The sequence below is a fragment of the Melozone crissalis genome, unplaced genomic scaffold, assembly GCF_028551555.1.
Source record: "Melozone crissalis strain CALT ecotype California unplaced genomic scaffold, PUWL_Pcris_2 ptg000090l_1, whole genome shotgun sequence".
Classification (NCBI taxonomy): domain Eukaryota; kingdom Metazoa; phylum Chordata; class Aves; order Passeriformes; family Passerellidae; genus Melozone; species Melozone crissalis.
Window position 1 is genome coordinate 5,573,397 of NW_026535867.1, and position 21,362 is coordinate 5,594,758.

A 21,362-nucleotide genomic window follows, 5' to 3' on the forward strand; every position below is an offset into this window, starting at 1 on the left:
CTGTTTTACATATAGCACAGCTCTCTAAGACGAAGGTGATGTTATACTCGCAGGATACTTGATCAGTTTTCCCTCAACTTGCCTGGTGATACTTGAAAATCAGAAGAATCAAGAATATTGAGGCAAATAACTTTTCTTTTTTTTCCCCTATGATTAATTTTTACTATTCTTACCAATGAAAACTGTTGTTTTCCTACAGAAAAAAATAATTCCACATTCAGTCCCTTAACCATCCCTTGTCACCCTCTGCTGGAGCTGCTCCAAGAGCTCCATGTTTCTCGTGCCCTGAGAAGGGCAGAGCTGGACACAGGACTGAGCAGAGGGGCAGGGGCTCCTCCCTCGTGCTGCTGGCAGGGCTCTGAGGCTGGAACTGCTGTCCAACGTGGTTCAAAATCAACTGGTCCAAATAATTTGAATAGTGTGCAATTTTCCCTCAAACCTGATTGCTGATTGCTGTCTTTGTTTTCCAACAGAAAATACAATCTGAGTTAACAAGCCACGAGATTAGTTTGGAAGAAATGAAGAAACGAAACCGCGGTAAGGATGCAGCCAAAAGAGTGCTTTCCCAAATTGATGTGGCACAGGTGGGCAAATTTTATTTCTACCATTTTTTCCTTCTCTTGTTCAAATTAGTATGAGTGGTACTATTACTCTACCTTTAAGTGTTCTTAAGGTATTTCTCCTGCTTTGGATGCTCCTTTCTAACCAGGAAAATCAGAGTGGGTAAAGCATACCTTCCATATCTTCTTCCTGCTCATTTTTTATTCCACCCATCCTGTATCATTGGCAGCAGTTCTAAAGAGTGCAGGACTGATGTAACCAACTGGTAGGGACACCATGTGATAGGGGGTGCTTTGAATGTGCTGAAGTTTCAACAGATAAAATTACAGTGGGGCTTTTTTGATGTAAGCTTTGAGGTATTGGAAAATATTTACTGTCAAAAATAGGTTAAAATATTTGGAAATCTTTAGTAGAGCTGCGTTTGAAATACAAATTATGCTAAGCTGTTCAATTCAGACATCAGTTTAAAATGTTAGATTATGCATTATTTCACCTAGCTTAATAGACACAGACCTTAAAAATTAAGAAGACTGAATAAACAACAGTGAGAAATACCCATTTTTTTTACCCATTAATAATAGGTTCTTGATTATTTTACTGGTTTGCTTTTTGTTGTTTTGTTGGCTTTTGTTTGTAGGTGCCAAAACAAATTTTCATAGTTCGTTAGAAGGGCAATTTAATTATTGCCATTTTTTGATCCACCTCTGTCAAGTATTTCTAGGCACCTCAATTTGGGTTTTAATTTTATATTATGAGTATCATTAATTGCTTTTTAGTGGTTAATTATTTGAAATTAACACATTTAATTTTTTTTAATGTTTCATATTATATATAGGAATAGATTTCTTTGTTGAGAATATTTATGTTTCCTCAGTTTTCAGCCTTTCTTCATACTAACTCACCTTCTGATGGTCTCCATGGCAGCTGTGAAGTTGCCCATATTTCATCAGTGAAAGGCAGGCATCAGATGACTGTGTAAATAAATGTTTGTGAATTCAACAACATGCAAGAAAGCACAACCCTTTCTGGGTGCCTTTTTTATCAGTCCACCTCTCTGCAGACATTTTTCTTTTCTTTGTAAGATTTCTCTTGTTGATTATGTGCACCAGTCTGAGTTTTGAAAAATTGGTGGAGGTCATCTTGAGACAATGCTTTGCTAACATTAGATAAAATATAAACAAAAAAGTAGTAATTTACTACTATCAACTACCAAAGCAGGTAGAAGCTGAGCCCTTTGGTACATATATTTATGACTATATTTGATTTTAGGCCACTGAACTCTGTTGAATCTCTTCCCATCATTATGCTACCTTTAGTGATAAAACACATTTCAGGAAATCAGTCTTCACTTACTATTTTCTGAATATCATTCCCACTTATAAATAATTTCCTCTTTTTTTTCACTAAGTAATCTTTTTAATTTGACATATTTATTCTATTATTCAATTACTCGGGCATAAACTATGAAAATAAATGAATGCATTGAGATTTTGCAGCAACTGTTAATGGCAGCCAAATTTATCCTGGCTTTTTAGATTATTATTGGCTGAGAGTTGAGTTCTGATTTTTAAATTTAAGGGGAAAAGTATGACTAGGAAAATAAAAATCTATTTCTGCCATAGTGGTATAGCACCTAGTTAGTCCTAACAGGCTGAGAATTGTCACATGAATGTAAAATCTTTTCTAATGAACAGTTATTTTTTGCAATTCAGTACTGAACGGTTTTTCTGGACAACTTTTTGAATGCAATTGTCTCAATTGTCTCTTTTCTAGAATGACAAATATGTTAAAGCAGAATGAGACTTTCAGATAAAGGCCTTTCATTTTCCTGTAATTAATTATAAATTTTCTATTTTAAAAATGTCTTTTCGAAACAAAGTGAGTAGAAATGAACACATTCTTCAGGTACAAAATGTCTTTATACATGACTTTTATGCTGTGACAGGTACAAAACATTTTTGGTTTCTTTATGTTCCAAATTGTTTCAAATACCAACTTTGATTATTTTGCTGCTTTTAAGCATTGATATAATATTATTTTAAAACTGTTGGTGATAAATATAAATATATAAATAGCTGTTGTGGTTATCTGAGAGAACTTAAGTGAGAGTGCTAAAAGATAAATTAGATCCTGCTTGTATATCAAGGTTCTTTTCCCCCATACAGATCCTCAGTACTTTTCAGTTCTTGAGTGACTCTTCACAGATGGCTTTAGTTTTCACCACTATTAATATTATAATTCTCTCTCTTTCTAAATAAATTTTAATGTGTTGACCAACACAAATGGTTACTGGTACAGATGTAGCAATGCAAGATTCTCAAAGGATTTGGCCTTCCTCAGACTGGAGAGAGTTAAAAACAAATTACATACAAATTTAGTGTATGCAAACACACTGAACAAAAATAAGGCCGCTTATTCCTACCCTTGTTCACTACTTTTATTCATTTGTCCACTTACTCGTAGACAGAAAGATTTCTTATCTCATTGGATCTGAATTTATTGAAAAGTGTTTAAAGAGGAAAGTTGTTGGGAGGAGCTGCTGGATATTTACACACTTTTCTGTGGTACTCCAGGTTGTCTTATGCTCATGATTTCTGCCTCATTTTCAGAAATCTGATAGATGTGGGAAGGCTTTTTACCAATGTATAGATTGATTCTAAGCCTTGTTACAGTTTTTTTCTCAAATCTGTATGGCACAGGACACACTATAGTGGAGTTAAGTTTCCAGGATTTGAAGATAAAAAAAATTGGGAATGTGTTTGCAAATGCCAAGTTCCTATTTAATTACTTAGCTATTTCTTAGTGACATTTGTTCTTTTATTTTTTTGTTCCCAAGTGAGTTGAAAAACTTATTCAATAATACTTCACTCTTTACTTCTATAGAGAAATTTTTTTATTTTTCAAGTAGGTAATTAAAATTCCTTTTCTTTATTTTTAATTATTTCCCCTTCCCCTAAGCTAGGGAATCATGTGAGCAAGCAGTCTAATTAGTGCACAAAGATAGAAAATTGTGAAAATGGTGAAATTAGAGACCAAACTAGTCACAGATTTTTTTCTGCTTTCAAATTGCATTCTTTTTATTCTAGCTTAGGCTTTTTTTTAATTGAAATATAAATCAATTTTATACTCTAAATCTTGGAGTTTGTGCTAGACCTACTTACTGCCAAGCCACATTATTTAGGTTTCTTTGAAGGACCAAAAGTTTCCTTCCTCATACAAAGAAGCAGCAACTGATAGAGTTGAAGAGCATTCACTCTCCCATGTGGATGGCTTATCTTTAAATCATTAAATTTTACTTCTCCCCACACCCCTGAACATTTTACATATTGAAAAATATAAAATTTCTCCCTTTCTTTATGTGTGTACACAGGCTCTTTAACCTCAGGCTCTGCTCCATTCAGTACCATGGATGATGGAAGAATTTTTATCCCCCAATGCAGACCCAGGATTCTCTGCCACTGGCATTTTCTCCAAAAGTTTTATATTCTTTTAATAAGAAATTGCTGATTGACAATGTATTCCAAGTATTCTGTGACAATGCTGACTTGTCTTCAGCATTGATTTGGTTTGATTTCACACTTTCTTCTTGCTCATGTTTTCTTTTCAGAAAAAGCTGCAGGATGTGTCCGTGAAGTTCCGCTTGTTCCAGAAGCCAGCCAACTTTGAACAGCGCCTCCAAGAATGCAAAAGAATTCTAGATGAGGTGAAATTGCAGGTGCCCAAGCTGGAGATGAAGAGTGTTGAGCAGGAAGTAGTACAATCACAGCTGGATCATTGCATGGTGAATATTCAGGATGCTGTCTTTCTTCTGGCTCTATGCAGAGAAAGCTAAAAATTAGAGATTACTGTCCTTAATGAAGATAGGAAACAAAGTATCTGTTACACAAAAAAAAAAAAAAAAAAAATCCAAAACCCAAACAAACAAAAAATCCAGAAAAATAATAAAATTTCCCTTCAGAACTCTAGATGTGCACTTTCACTATGAAAGAATGAGAATGCCAGTTAGGGTCCCTTTCTAATTCCCAGTTCTTGTCCGGCAATTGAATTTATCTCCCCATATTGGCTCTATTTTCTGCAACATTCCATAGTCAAGGAACTCTATTACATAACCAAAAGAGATGGTACGGAACACAAATCTATTTTAACCAGGAAACACAAAGAGAAATGGAAAACCATACATTAAAACTTCCATGAGGTGGCTTTCTCTCAGTTCAAGAGCAAAAGGTGACCTGAATATGTCCTAAAGAATATGAGGAAAATCTGTACATATCGCTTTAATATCACTATAATCCTGCTCCCCTTAAATAAATAAAGCTAAACACCTCATTCTTGATGATGATCATAAATAGAAGATTATAACAGCAAAGGTAGCTGGGTTTTTTTGGGGTTTTTGGAGGTTTTCTGGGGGTTTTGGGGGGTTTTTTTGGTTTTCTTTTTTTTGGGGGGGGGTTGGGGTTTTGTGGCTTTGATTGTTTTTTTTTTTTTTCCAGCTATGTTTGGTTTGTTTGTTGGGGTTTTTCTGTGGATCTTGTTTTTACTGGGGCAATGACATGCCTGAAGGTTTCCCCTTCCCAACCTCCTTCAGATGTAAATGTAGAAAGAATTTAAATTTTAAAAATGAGCATGGGACAAGTCAATGTTATTGCTTTACATCTTTCATTTTTCTTAGATGAAAGAAGAAAAAATTTGCACCTTAATTCATATTCTTGTGAGAATGGAATTTTTATTAGAATGATGTGGTAGTTAGAAGCCCTGTACTGAATTAATATGTCTTCACTCAGCAGCTGACTTTGCAGCCCTGATGTATTTTGTGGAAAACTTATAGTGATTTTAGAGCATCTTTAACTAATAGGATTCTCATAATGTTCCTCCTGTTTTTCAAAATCAAATTGTAGTATATATTCAGAATTTCGATAATTTATGTGCATCATACAACAGCTTCCTAATTTGCTGGCCACTTTTCAGGAATGAAGAATTTATTATCATATTAAGCAACTAGAAAGGAATTAGACTACATATATACTACTCTAAGTAAATAAAGTAGTAATTGTAGGTCCAACACATTTTGTTACTTTTATTAGCTAAATATTTTAGAGTATGACACTTAATAAATGTAGGGTAATCCTCTATCCTTCCAGTCTCTAGATTTAGCAGTATGAAAAAATGTCAGATTTTAAAAACTAATGGGTATTTGTTGTTCAAATACATCCAGCATTCTGTATGAGTTGACAGAAGATACCTGTGGTTGTTTTAATACTGCATTCTCTAAGTTTTAAAACAACATCTGTCACAGACGAAACCAATTAATAATGATGTGTACTTTCTCATGTATAACATTTCTATCACTAAAATTAGTTATTAATTTAGTTAATTAGTCTTTAGTGAGGTTGAGGTCACTGTTTGTAAAGATGGACTGTTCTGAATTTGGATTCTGAACACTTCCAATGGTCTTTTCTATTTTTCTTGTTTTAATGGTGGTGTTTCACTTTAATATTTCTTTTTGATTAGAAATTATATAAAAACCTGAGTGAGGTGAAGTCTGAAGTGGAAACAGTGATAAAAACTGGGAGGCAGATTGTTCAGAAGCAGCAGACTGAGAACCCAAAGGAACTGGATGAAAGGCTTACAGCTTTGAAGCTGCAATATAATGAATTAGGTGCAAAGGTAAGTTCTGTGTTTTTAATATAAAACCATGTACTGGCAAAGTGAAAAGTAATCTTGGTGTGGTAAGTAAATGGGATTTTTTACTGGGTCCTTTCAAGGTTGTTCCAGTGGGAGAGAAGGAGTGGAGGCAAAGGCAATCGCCCGCATGGCTATTCAGTTGCTCTGAAGAAAAAAAAACAACAACCTAAAAAAAGAAAAAAATTCCTCTATTGCAATTCAAAATTTTGGTTTCTTAATAATGTATTTTTTTTCCCGCTAGTTCATTTTTTTTTAGAGTTCGGATGGGGGATGTTGTTTCATTCTGATGCCTCAAAGAATCACTTCAGATTAGGAAATTACTTAGATCAAGTTTTACTTATAGGTCTGCTTCATAAAAGAGAAAAATCTACCTTTTAAATTACTACTGCCTCTGACTGTATAGATCTTAAAATATATAATTTCCATTTCTTGCTGTTCAAAAATCTGTTGTTCAAAAAACCTCTTGTCACTGGAGCTTTCCTCAAGAGGCACTTGTGCAAAACCTAAACAGAGTAGGATGGACAGGGACCTAACCAATATTAACTAGAGTCAGAAGAGACATTGTGGCATTATCCTAAAGAAGACTTCATTTAAATAATTCAGTTAACACATATCCTTCATTACTCTGTTTAGTTTCTCTTGCCCTCATTAGAACTTCTGAAAGAACTTATAAAAACTGTAGGATGAGATTGAGTTTGGTGCTGTGACTGGATGAATGAAAATTGTGAATGACAAATAATACCTGTCTGTTTATTTCTAAAATTCATGCACTTGAAAAACACAAAACGGGACAGGAAGCAAATTCTTAATTTTAAAATTATAAATTATTCAAATAATAAATTATTAATAGCTAGGAAAATGAGCCCATGGTAATCCTGAGAGCCAGTATGTGGTTTAAACAGATAATGAGACTCAAACCTTGGTTACTACAGTATGATAAAGCAATAAGAGTTCTGTTACTTTTGACAGAGATAATACTCATTAGGGAATCTGAATTTAAGCAGTTCTCTCTTGCTAGAAAGTAAAGGTATTAAGAGACATCAATCTTTTGAGTGTCAGGAAAACTGGAGTCAGCTTCAGTAGGTGCAGATAGCTGTCCTTTGGGACTGGATAATATGTTTGAGCTCTCCATTATTTTAGAAAAAACTGTGGCATTTATTCCTGCATTATGTTTAAATTAACAGCAAACAGGTGCTATTATTGTAGGAAGCCTCTCTTATCTAATGAAGGGATAAAAATGTACCATTAGGGAGCCATTAGTGACTTGAAGTGAGCCATATTGCAAATTGATGTGTCTCAAAAATGTGCAGTGCTGGGCTTAGCTCTGCTGCCCTAGGTGGAATTTCTCACATTTAATTTTACTCAGCATGGTAATTAACAGTTTAAGAGAAAGTCACAGAAGCCCAGATATATAGAAATAAAGGAATTGAATAGCCATTATCAGCACTAATTATTGCATGGACACAAAAACATTTTAAGAGAAAAATAACAATATTTATAACTAATTGTAAGTCTCAGGACTGAAATTTATGGTCTGAGGGAAAAAAATGTCTTCAAGCATAGGTTCACCTGTGTGATTTTGTAGGTACTGTTTCAAAAGGCCCCCTCATAAATGAAGTAACTCACGATCACATTTTCTGACCCAGAAGGCCTTTAGAGGGCACTGTTTCCTATTTTTTGTAGAAAATACTTTACATTTGAAGTACTAACAAACTGGTTAATCAGTAACCTCTGGATAGATGCAATGTGTATGGTGATATTTTATTATTTATATAATAAACACAGGTTAAAGATGTATATAGGAACAAACTATTCTCTCTCTGTTTTGACAAGTATCAGTAACTTCATTTTGTAATATACCAAGTGTTTAAAATTCTTAAACAGGCACTCAGGCTCAGGATAGTGCACTTTGCATTGTATTGCTGCTAAGTAATGTTATTTACAATTGTTATTACACTCTTCAGAAGAAGAGGGGGAAAACCTGGCTCCATGTGTGAATAGAGCTCTAAAAAGCTGAGTTTTATGGTCCTTCCCAGGGATTTACCTCTTGGCCTGACTGTAAGTTCTGTGGTCTCATTTAATAAATTTGGCATGCAAGAAAGCACATAAAGCATATTCAGTGAAAAATGTTATGAGATTTCAGTAGTAAGCTTTTACAGAGTGATAATAAATTATCAGGACACTGTATAGGTTATTCCCTAGGCAAATCTCATCTCCTTACTCAGGGATAGCAAAAGCCATGTACCTAACCTTGTAACATCCTGTTACATTTTAAAATCTCAGATTCTCCTTGGCAGCTGATCTACGAATCCATTTGATCATTGTACCACTACTTGTTCCTAATGGCAAAGTAGAAAATAGTTTTAGTAGATGCAGTTCTCTACCACTGTAGAAAGTTTTTTTCTATTTTAAAATGCTTAAATAAAAATCAGCGGCTGCAGTCTTAATGGGATTACTATTTGACATTCAAGCTAATTAGGAACTTCTTTTTAATATTAGTGATCTATGGGACACTTTTAATCCTCCATCTCTGATTGGGTTTTTTTGAACTTCATCACAGCATAATTTATTAATTGTTATTTTCTGCTTCCAGTTGCCTCTTGTCTATTGTAGTGTAGTTTCCCTAACTAAGTTCTCTTAATTTACTCTTCTACTTTCTCTGCTAATTAAGTAAAACCTTTTCTTCTTCTCCCTGAGGAGTCTCAGGGCTTGCAAGAAATGCTGTATTTGCCCTGTTCTTTCAAAATGCGTGTGAGACAGTCAAGGCAACGTAAATACTCAGCCTTCTTTCCAGGTACCATGTACCAAGTTTAAAAGAGCTTTAAAGCAGAGGTCATCCCGAGTACTTTACATCCAAAGCATTCAGAAAATTAAAACCTTACAGTTAAATGTGCTGCTTTGGTTTGACATTATTCAGTGACATTGTGTTTCAAGTTTTCAGGCTTTTTTTGGCTGGTATGTCTTTTCTTCCATGCAGCTTAGCTACACAGAAAAAAACATTGAGGAATACCAGTTCCTACATGGCCACCTATATTAAAATATGCCCTTTGAACGGTTTCAACATCTATTTTTTGTCTCTAGGAAAAACTGTTAGTTCAGTTGTTCTAAATTAATTTGGTATGCACAACTTCAAAACAGAGGAGGAGGAGGTGGAGCACTGTTAGTAGTTCACATTCAATGCATATTTTTGCACATAATTTTCTTGTAAGTGTTTGCATTCTAGCAGCAAAATTACTGATACTGAGAGGAAAAAAATCAAGACCTACCTGTACTAAAAGTGCAACTTCACCTGTGGAACCCCAAGTCTAGATTTTATAGAAAGGTGGCCTACGGAGAATGTCATATGAAAGCCATCAGACCTGCTACACTGAAGGGTTAATAATCACAATTATTCTTTCTGCAGGTGACAGAAAAAAAGCAGGAGTTAGAGAAATGCTTGAAATTGTCCCGGAAGCTGCGGAAGGAGATCAATGCCCTGACAGAGTGGCTCGCAGCGACTGACGCGGAACTGACAAAGAGATCCGCGGCGCAGGGGATGCCGAGCAATTTGGATGCCGAAATTGCCTGGGGCAAGGTAACAATTCAACACACACATGTGAATATTGCAGAAAGGTAGATTTCTTTCATGATAAAGAAAAAGAATTAACAATTGTGGCGTTTTAGTTAGTGGAACTTTGTGAATGTTTTGGCATTATCTCGCATTAACGTTAGTGCTCAGAAAAGTTTAAACCTTCTTGTCTCTTCAGAGATCAATAGCACAATTCACCTTCACGTTGCATTAATCTTCACTGAGATGAATTTAAAGTTAGAATTTAATTTTTTAGAGTACTATAAATCAACCACCCAGTATCCACATAAGTAGAGATCTCTTACACCGTTCTACTGATGGTTAGAAAGGTATTAAACAGTAGATGAAAGATTAAAGATGCCAGAACACTATATGTTCTACGTGTTCACATAGCAGCCAGGATATTTGTTTTCTTACTCTTAGATTTATAGCTCATTCCTTTGCATTCCGAGGGCTTTCTACTTTCATGAGACTTCACCCTGAACTCATCTTTCAGGTTAAAACTCAAAGCCTAAATCAAAATTTTCCTCTAAATCACAGTTTAAATAAACATTTTACAGGAGCTGAGGAATGCAAGATGTCTGTATAAACAGAGTATTTCTGTGTGATGCTAAAAATTGGCACTTTATTACTCAGCAGTAGCTAATCTATTTCAGTTTCTGCACATGTAATAGAAATCCAATCTAGCTGAGGTCATAAACAAACCAAGTAATCATTATTCACACAACAAAAATCTGCATTTTAGAGAACACTATGGTCGGCATTATCCAAAGCTTCAAAATTTCAAGTAACTGGGTGCAGCCAGCAGCATTTTAAACAAGTGTTTCTATATAATTTCGAAACAAAAAAAAATCCCCTTAAACAGTATTGGAGGTTTGGGAAAAAGACCAAAACCACTTCTGCTTTGTTTAATGGGAGAAATCCTCTAAAGATTTTACTAGTTTCACTATGCATTATAGGAATTATAATGAATTATACACAAGCAATCTTCCTGATTTTTTAACGGCAATGAAGATTCAAGGCACTTGAGTAAAATTTATTTTGTGGATTGGGTTTTTTTTTGGTTCTAACTAATCCTTTCAAGTTTCTGAGCTTGATAAAGTGTCTTTAGCCTTAAAATGCAATGATGATTTGCAAACCAAATACTAGAATAACAACAACAACAATTAAAAAACCCACAGTCTACACATCTTTTGTTAGGTTTAGAGCTCTTTTTTTTGATCATCTGTCCCTAAAAGTGATGTCCAAAACTAACTAAAATTACTGCCTGACTAATGCAGTTTTCACTTTCAAATCAAAAACTAAATCACTGCAACCCCCATTGTTCTCTCCTATCGTTGCCTGATGTTTTCTCATTTTCACTTTCTGCTTTTCCTGCAGTAAATTTTGCACAGTTCCTCTCATTTCTCTGGACTGATATTGTGATCTTAGAATCATAGAATCGTGAAGGCTGGAAAGACCAAGGTTCTGGAGTTCCACCTTTGGCCGAACACCACCATGGCAATTAACCAAGCACTAAGTGCCGTGTCCAGTTGTTTCATCAACATTTCCAGGGATGGTGAATCTGCCACTTCCCTGGACATCCCATTCCAGTGCTTAAATATCCAGTTTGAACACCCCCAGCTCCCTCAGCTGCTTCTTACATGACTGACCTTCCAGACCCTTCCCCAGCTCTGCTGCCCTTCTCTGCACTCAGTCCAGCCCCTCAGTGCCTTTCCTGCAGTGAGAGGCCCAAAACTGGACACAGGATTTGAGGTGTGGCCTCACCAGTGCCGAGCACAGGGGGACAATCCCTGCCCTGGTCCTGCTGCCACACTATTGCTGATCCAGGCCAGGTGCCATTGGGCACACCTGGCTCACGTTCATACCTGTCAACCAGCACCCCCAACTTATTTTCTGCTGGGCAGCTTTCCAGTGACTCTCTAACACCCATAACAAAGGATAAATGTCATATATTTAAGAGACAAATTAGAAAATCTTCATGTTTTAACATCCCCAAACTGACCTGCTAGGTAGTTAGGCCATTCACTCGGTAAAATAAAAATAATCTTCGGTGGTGACTACACAGTACAGTTCTACTGAAACAGAAACATGCACTTCATGTTCCTGACATACATACATGCATGCTTACATACATACAGATGTATGTAGTTTCTCAGGGGTTTAAAGAGAAAGATTTGTCCTTAATATCACTTTATTGTTAGATACAAACATTAGTGATTCTGAAGTTGCATAATTAGGACCAAAAACCTGATGATTAGTGCACCTGCACAGTGGGAAGCCTTTGTTGTGTCTTAAGCTTGCTACAAAAAGTACAATGTATTCCTTATCTGAAGACAATTAAAAAAGTAAAAAGAGCTAATTAAAATCAGAACTATTAACATGAAAAAAAATATATCAGACAGGAACCATTCTGCCTTCTAATCTTAAAGAGTGCTGTTGAGTACTGTGAATTCTCACAGGGAATTGATACATAAAGTTTTGAAGGAAAAACTGGTAAAAAGGATATTTTGGTTTCAAATACTCCCCAAAGCCTTCATTACAATCCAAACTCATGTAGTACGTCAGCTCTTCCCCTCCAGTCAGTTCATCACTAAAAAAAGAACAAACAACTTTGGGTGAGAGCAGCTGCCTCTTGGCAAAATACGTATATATTGAGTGGCTTTCGAAATTCCATTTTAATATTGCCTTTTAGGAAATATAAGCAAATATTCACATATATGTAAGCAGACTTCTAATGTGGAACAATCCAACAGGTAGTATATGTGGCAAAGCCTAGATTTACAAGTGTAAATATTTATAGAAATTATGTGGATTGTGCTTTTTCCTAAAGAATCTGCTCCCACTAGGAGACAGTGCTGCATTTTATCCTGGACACTTTAAAATTCTTGTGGGGACTTCATAAATACGTACGATGCTGCTGCTCCTATGTGGATTTCATTGAGGCATCACACAAAATTGTACATCAATAATTTAGTCCCCAGAACCAGAGCCTCACAGTAGCTGATTAATGTCACAGCTTTGGGCTTTGGACTTCCTGGGTAAGTAGGCTGCCAAAGACAGTATCCAATCTAATGAAATGCACTGGGAGATGAATTAAGCCCAGCAGATTCCCATTGTGACAAAAGTCTGCGGAAAAACAAAGATGGAAAATGAAGAGAGAGAGATAGAGAGAGGAGAATTCAATAGTGCAAATGAACTGAAAATTAGATGTGTGCTGCTGTCAATATATCTAAGCAGAGAGCTAATAATCTTTTTTTTTTACAGGACAAGGAAGCAGTTATATTTATTAGTGCACTTATTTCTAATTCATTTTCAGCACCCAAGTCTTCTTAAAAGTGAAGATTACTCAGAGGGTTACAAAGATAATTATAGAGTTGACAATAAAAGAAATCATACATCTGAACGTTGTCTTCAAGGTATAAACACCTTGAAGTAAAAAGGAATGTCCATCTTGAAAAGGAAAATAAGCTAATGAAAGATGCCATTAATCTGGACATCAAGGGAAATGTGGTATTTGTTCCTGTGTAGAATTTTTCAAGGAATGGAACAAAAACTTGGCTGAGTTATGTGAAATGAGATGGGCAATATACTGAAGACTGTAAATCCTGCCTTTCTGCTCAGTAGAGACAAGTTAAATCTTTCCATTTGAATTCAGCTCTGTTTATAATAGATAAGAAAAATGACACGCGGGTGGAAAGATAGTCATTAAACATCGTATATTAGAAATCCGTTTATAATTAGAATTCTGATTTAGTGAACATATTTATCACTGAAGACATTAAAAACTGCAGGGTTTATTTGTCTTTTAATCAGAAACTGGACTGATAAGAATTAGATTGCCAGAAAATCATGTTCTTAAAAAGGAAATGGCAGATGGTATTACCAGAAAAATTCTGTATCACTCCCTACTATCAGCAGTATGACACTGCCAATGCTTTAATCTGATTTTTTAACACAGTGTGTAATACCAGTGAGTATAAAGTTGACTTGAAGTACTTAGAATTACATTTAGCAGCATATTTCCTGTCAGTAATATCCATAGAAGAAGACAAACTGTAAATTGTGTCAACTGATTCATAGTCACTGACCAAAATGCAATAAAAAATAAAAGATGTGCTGTAAATAAACAAATAAATATGTATAATCAACCACTGAGAAGACCATAATGTCAGCTTCTGATTAATTCTGCAATCCCACCTGTGAGAGCTGAGCCACCAAATTTCTTTTAGAAAGATTCTAATTGCAGAGTATTTTCAAGTAATCCAAAGATCACAGGCAGTGTAAAGGCACAGAGAAGTTTTCTTCACTCATTCATTGTTGTTGTGTTTTTTAGTCTGCATATGTTAATGACCATCATGACTAAATATACTATCCCTTGCATTTTATTACAATTCTGGTTTGTTTGGAAAAAAACATCATTAGTTCATCTTGGTACATAGTCGTTTTATCATTATAAAATATAGCTCAGAAGTTCTTTTTACCACATCTTCAGAACAACAAACCAAACCAACAAAATATTGCAATAATAATTTAAAAACCCAAAACAAAAAAATAAAATCCACAAAAACACCAAGAAACCCATTTCTATGTAACTTCTGTTTACAAACACAATTAATTCCTAGTTGGTATTTGATGATGGGATGAATGTATAAAAATCATCGCAGTAAACCAAAACCATAAAAAAAAAAAAAAAAAGAAACAAGAAAACAAAACAGTTGTAACTGTTTTGTAAAAAAACCTGTAAGTATATTTTAGTAAACTGAAAGATAAAAAGTATGTCACAGCACAATGGGATCAGAGACAGGACTGCAAACACCACTCAAAATGTAAATATCTGCACAGGGAACTGCAATTATTTGTTGTAACATGATTCATCCTGTCATCCTATGGATCCATATGTAAAGTAGGGAAAATATTACCTACTGTATGCAGCTACAAACCACTTATAAATTCTCAGCAAAGCTCATCCCTACACGCTGCAGCATGGTCTCCCTTTGGCAGAGATTTCAACCTATCCAAAGCTGTTTTTTTAAACAGAACTTTTATTTTGTACTGCAACTCCTTTCCTGAGGTTCTGATGAATGAAACTGGCACAAGGGAAGCTCAGATTCTTCCTCTTTCCATTCTGATGTTTCTGGGAATGGGATTAGAAAATAATCACCTGAGACATGCTCTGCATGCAGAGTTGCACCAGGGTCTGTCTGATTGCTTTGATTTCCTGGATGCCAGGAACCTAGATGCCATTTCTCCTTGAAATGTTGAAGCCCTGGAGTTCCATGGTGGTGTAATCCCCAGTTTTGATTAAAGCAGGTGGCCAACATTTTTCTTATGACCATGAGTGAGAAAAGAATAACAGTTCCTTAAAAAGCAAAGGAAACATTTCCGCCATGAAACACAAATTAATTGTTTGGGTCAGGAAATTTCCATTGTGGTATTTTGTACCAAATAGCCATAACTGGTACTTCAGAAAAGTAGACGTACAGGAGCTTCTTCCAAAGACTCCCTTCAAAATTTCGTCTAATTGAATGACTGATATTTGATTGCGGAGAAATTCACATCATCTTAACTCTTGTATCTGGTAGTAGATGTGATCTTAAATAGTGCCATATGTGGAGAAGTTCTCTATATATATATCCTTAATATAATCTGTGTAATTTGTATACATATTTTAATGGAGATATCTTTCCTGGAAGGATTTATGGAGCCTTTCTATTCCAGCAGGTAATACACACTTGGATGAGAGTTTGTTTTATAAATAAATGTACTAGTTTTAAAAGAAAAAAAAATAATGTAACAACTTCATTATAATGATAAACAGTCGAAGAATAAAAACTGTTTTGGAGTTGTTCAACATTGTTGATAAATTTTCACAGCTGTAAGTGAATGCTCAGTGTTAGGATTTTTAGTTCAATCTTTTGTTTACATGTTTTTGTTTCCCCAAGATGCCATAATTATATCAGAAAAATAGCTTCTTCACAACTGCTATATTTCTGTATTTTATTTATGTAACAAAGTTTCACCCTGATAAGCACACAAAATCAAAATATATAAATTGCTTAGTCCTTCTGGGAAGAGTTTAACCACTTTATTTGTTGATGTTTCATCTTGTACACATTGTGGTAGTGTTTGGGACTTGGGGGTTTGGAGATTTTTTAAGGTTTTACATGTTTAAAATGTAATTTTTAACTTGCAAAGCTAATTCTATTAATTCTGTAATTTAAATTCTACAACTTTTATATATGTTTTCAAATAAACCACACAGCTGGAATGCAATTTCATGTTATGGCAACCAGAAAGGAGCATAAATCCAGCAAGACTGTGTGGAAATTCCTCTTTAAAAATTAGGAGAATTTAAAAGCCACTCCCTGACTTTTACTGAAATAATCTTAGTTAAATCCTGGCATCATGACACATACTTCTTTGTTTCATGTAATGTTGTTGAATTAATAGTAATACTTTTGATTTTTTTCTTACAGAGAATTTAACAGTGCTGTTATATTGCAGTGAGCAAAGTATGTGTAGACTATTACTTTCTAGTAATACTGGAAAGAAAAATGGGAAATTCTTAGGGATATAATGAAGAGATGCCAAATAAAACAACAAACCAAAAAGGTCTTATTGAAGTTGTGAAAGCAAGTCAGTTTACCTGGGGCACTTCATAACCTACAGAGGAAGTCGTAACTGATAATGCAGAGGGGAATCCCACTGACTTTACAGACCCTGCTAGTTTTTCAGTTGTATTCAGAACTTGTAATAATGGAGATTTAAAGTATTGAGGAAGATGCTTTTGTCCCTTCAGTGTTTTGTTGAGGGCCACAATGTTTTTTAAGACAATGACAGGAAGTGTGATTCATGTGTCTTACTTGCAATTACACGAGGGAGTTAGAATCCATATTGCCCAGAGGTGCATTAAGTCTTTAGTTTACAGTAATTCTATATTTTGAAAGGAAATAATGTGTTTCTTACACATAGGGAATTACACATGTGGTTTTTGGGTAACAGTTTTGTTTAACAGGCATTTAATTGTTTGGTCCATCTGTTTACTAGTTGGGATTAATATTTATTTATATACCCCAAGATTGGTCATCATTTTCATAAGTGTAAAATACAAAAGAAACCACAACCCATGGTAAATACAATTCAGAGAGTCTTTTCCAAATGAAAGAAAATAGTTTAGAAAATGAAAGAAACCTGATCAAAATTTTCCATCTTCAGTTGAGGGTAAATTATATCCTTTGTGTTATTCTTTTTTCATGATGACACTTTGCACCTACTGTGAAACAAATAAAACAGCACTAGAAGAGGGCATGTTTTTCTTTTAATCTGACAAGGACCTGCTGAAATTTTAAACTCTCCTTTTCAAATTCTATAATTATATAGTATATTTCTAATAATTTGCATCAATCATGCCTTGCTTCTATTACATATCCTGTGTATTTTAGAAAATTGATAGCATGGGGAAAATTGCTCATACTTGCATGAAATACTAGTTTAAAAGTTTTTTCTGTGAAATAACATTGCAAAATGAGATCCTGAATTTTGTTAAGCATAGGAAGTGAGCTGCTGCTTTAAACATGACACACTGAATAAGTTGAAGGTACTGTTAAGGTTCTATTTTACCAAAAAGAAAAATTTTATACTGTCTTTATTGAAAAATGAACATTCTGCTTTCACTGTCAATACACTATCCACAAAATAATACTGATCTGTGACCATGAGAGATATGATAGTGTGGAGGTCATAAAGGTGAGGTTCTACTGCATAACAGCATTCATCCTGAGATGGAAGTATTGGTTTTGCCATTTGTTTGAAGAGCTTTTTTTATTTTACTGTATTTAGGTTTCTGTGAGACATCCATGTCTCTGAAGACCAGTGCTTCTTCCTTCTCTACTAAGTTCTGTTTGTGTTCATCTTGGAACACTTTGTGCTTGCAGTTTTATTTTATAAGCAGAGATTTATATGCCTAGATCATTGCTATCAGGTGCTGTGGATCTCAAATAAATTTCTCTCATAAAAACACTTATATGTGAAATTAGGTGTAAGGAGTTGTGCCTTTCCTTGAGTATTCAGTAAGACTGCTGTACTTTGCACTGTGTCATCTCACTGTTTAGTATTTAAACACCTGCTTTTTTTACATGTTGTCTAAATATGTTGGGATTTGTTCCTTTTGTTAGACATCTTGTATGTTGCAGTGAATATTAAGACATGAAAAATAAGTAAATTATGTAACCTTACACATCAGATCTATAAGGTAAGATAACAGTGGGAAGAGATGCTGGAAATCTGACTTTAAAGCACAGCATATGTGTTGTAGTCAATCAGGCTTAGAAATGCTATGGGCTATAGCTTATTTTTAGTATTTTGGTTTGCAGATTGAAATCTCAAGTGAAGGTAATGAAAATATGCATTTCTACAATTAGGAAACAAGATTAACAGAAGAAAATATCATGCTTTCTTCTGAAAAAGATTGCAATTACAAATATTAAAGTAATAAAATATTTACTAGACTATATTTGATGGAGTTTTCCGTCTTAAGGTGTCATCATGATGGTGTATTATTGTCCCAATTATTATGTAAGCTTTATGTACCATTTGATAACTAGCTAATTTTATTATATGAAAATTAACTTTAACATCTCCATATAAATATTATGAAATGTTGATTCATTTTTAATAATTAAGTATTGAAACTATATTTTGAACACTGAAAGATAATTTGCATTTTTTGAAAATTAGGCTATTGCAAGAAGATGAAGAATATATTCAATTTTATCAGAGCTCAAGAGAAACAATTTGCTTTCTATTTGCTGCTCTTTACAGAATGCCTTTCCTTCCTATAGGAAGCAAGACTGTGCGTTCTTTTATAAACTTGCTGCCTGATTTAACATTTCATGTTCTTAGTGTGGGTAATTTCTAATTCCCAGAAATTTTATTTCTTGTTCTGCTCATGTAGGCAACACGGAAGGAGATTGAGAAACGCCAGGGCCAGCTTAAGAGCATCAGTGACTTAGGAGAGAATTTGAAGGCAGTGATGAAAGGAAAGGAAAGTCTTGTGGATGATAAACTCAGCCTGCTGAACAGCAACTGGAAAGCGGTAACTTCACGTGCTGAGGAATGGTTCAATCTCTTACTGGTAAGGAAAATGCATTTCTTCACGCAGAGGAAATGTTAGTTTCCAGCTGTACATGCCCAGCCTTACAGAAGTGCTTTTTCTGGTGCCTTGGACTGTGCTTATTGAATACACAGGTACACAGGCAATCAGATTGATTGTTGCTTAGTACACTGTGTATGTTTTGGAAATCTCATTGATTACCAAGTGGAATCTTGATCGTTAGCAGTTTGCAACCCTGTCTGTCTCAACAGTTCTTGCATTGGTTTTGGTTTGTTTTTTTTTTTTCCTAATAAATCAAATGCAGTTTAAAGGACAGAGATTACTTCAGTAGTCAAGTAAAAATAATAGTCAAGTAAGCTGAGAAAGTCTTAGCATTGATACCAACAACATCAGCTACTTTTGGCTGCATTAGAATTTCTGTTTGGAACAGTACAAGTGGGAGAGAAGTTTCCACTTGCAAGTTGGTTTGGTCGATAGGGTAGTTCTGGTGTGTGTGAGTTTTAATTCATTTTAGAGGCAACTAAATCATAAGCTCTTCTCAGAGTGCACACATGATGTGCTGAAGGGATCTGATTTGGTCTTTCAGAACTTCATGATCCTCCTTTGCATAATGTTATAGGGCACATTTAAGTGGGGATAATTCCTTAAGGGGACTGGATTAAGTGTAATAGACAGTAAAACCCCTAATACACATTTTGTACAGATTCAGAAACCTCATCCCCAGCTGCCTCAAACTCCAGATAGTCACATAACTTTATTCATTCTGTCATGAAGAGGTGACAGCATGAACCCTTAACTGCAGAAGGGTCTTAACAACTGGACTGTAAGAATGCTTTGGGAAATCTTGCATGCTCTTTCTGTTCCTGAGAGCATGGGAATGCAATTTCACCCCAGAGAAACAGAAGTGATTTTTAAGGGTATGTTGGCCTTTGTCATGACTTTTCAGGGCTTGATGTGTTGGAACTCCACTAGAGTCTGTATGACTGCTTTAGGAATACTTTGGCAATAAATATACATCATCACTACAGGGCTTCCTCAGCTGAGTAAAGTATCTGGAAAACTTCAGCATTTCATTCAGAGTCATGTAGGTACACAGATTTAATGTGGAACTGATTGTAAGAAGCATATAATGGAGTTTACAGGTTGATACAGTTATGTATTCCTGTACATTCTCTCTTTCCCTGCTTTGGATTCTGTGGTTAACATTTGCTAAAACACATGATAAAAAGGTCTAAGAGAGGTAATTGAGGGGTTTCTACCCATTTAGAACAGTGTAAAATACAGGTAGATACATTTGGGTGCCAGAAGAACTAGTAATACCTTTGTTTTTGGGTATGTGGTCTACATATTTATTGTGTGGGATATGCGCAGGCCACTTTCTAGTGAGCTCACCTGAAAAGATAAAGTTTTAAATGAAGCAGAGAAATTAAGATTTATCAGTATATCAACTTGAATAGCTTTTAAAGAGAAGAATGTCAAAACAGAGAAGTTACATGAAATGTCCACAGGAGGTTTAGATACAAAGCTCCCAGTCTTGACTGTGATTTTGCAAGTGCATCCTTGTGGCCATCTGAGTTTCAGTCAATTGACTGGCTTTCCAAAATGAATTCTGTACCTTGTTCTTGGGAAATGCTCCTTTGCAGCTCCTGTAGGCCTGGCTCACAGCTCCCTGTTCCTCTCAGCACCTCGCTGAGCTGCCGACACCTGCGTCTTGCTGTGATTTTGTCATCCTGCTGCCTGTCACTTTGCAAGCTTCTCTCTCTCTCCTAGAATGTCTTTTTAAAGAAACTTAACATGCAAAGTGAAGGAATCAAACAGCAGATTCTATCCTTCACAAAACAAGAAGTTACTGTGAAAAATAAACAAGTTTTCATCCTGTCATAATGTGTGCATGTTTGCCACACTTGGCATAACTACAGCTGTTATTTCAGTTCTGATTACATTTTTTGTATGCAGTATTTACCTTTTCCACACACAGGAATATCAAAAGCACATGGAGGCTTTTGATCAGAATGTAGCTAATGTCACTACTTGGATGTATCGTGCTGAAATACTGTTGGATGAATCTGACAAACAAAAACCCCAGCAAAAAGAGGAAATTCTTAAGGTAAAAAAATGTGATTTACTGGAAAGCATTAATTTTATTCTAAAAAGGACTGTATCACAACTAGCATATTTCAAAAGGTATTAAAAATGGATTAAAATTCTTTTTTCTGTGCTAAAGCTACCCTCTGGCAACTTGTAGATTACTTAATAAATTTGCTCTGTAATACCAAAATTAAATCCCTGCAGAAATAAAACCAGATTGTTATTATAATTCTTGGAAACTTCCTGTTGATAAAACAGCAGCTTATTAAACACATGTCTGCTGGAAAATACTCCTTTAACTCAAGATTTTATTTTGTTTGAAAAAAATATTTTTATTTTCTGTCCCCT

The 21,362-nt window shown here is 35.0% G+C and overlaps 1 protein-coding gene across 5 annotated transcripts in view; it reads left to right on the top strand.

The window, feature by feature from the left end:
• The window catches only part of DMD (dystrophin), a 1,043,683-nt gene that overhangs the window by 423,146 nt on the left and 599,175 nt on the right, over nt 1-21,362 (top strand). For 4 of the 5 annotated variants that reach the window (XM_054291254.1, XM_054291257.1, XM_054291253.1 and 1 more), the window contains 6 exons: nt 474-584; nt 4,169-4,342; nt 6,070-6,225; nt 9,647-9,817; nt 18,768-18,947; nt 20,905-21,033. In XM_054291254.1, the coding sequence (XP_054147229.1) occupies nt 474-584; nt 4,169-4,342; nt 6,070-6,225; nt 9,647-9,817; nt 18,768-18,947; nt 20,905-21,033 (921 nt within the window). The remainder of the gene's footprint in view (nt 1-473; nt 585-4,168; nt 4,343-6,069; nt 6,226-9,646; nt 9,818-18,767; nt 18,948-20,904; nt 21,034-21,362) is intronic. The other variant, XM_054291256.1, reaches the window with a different exon arrangement.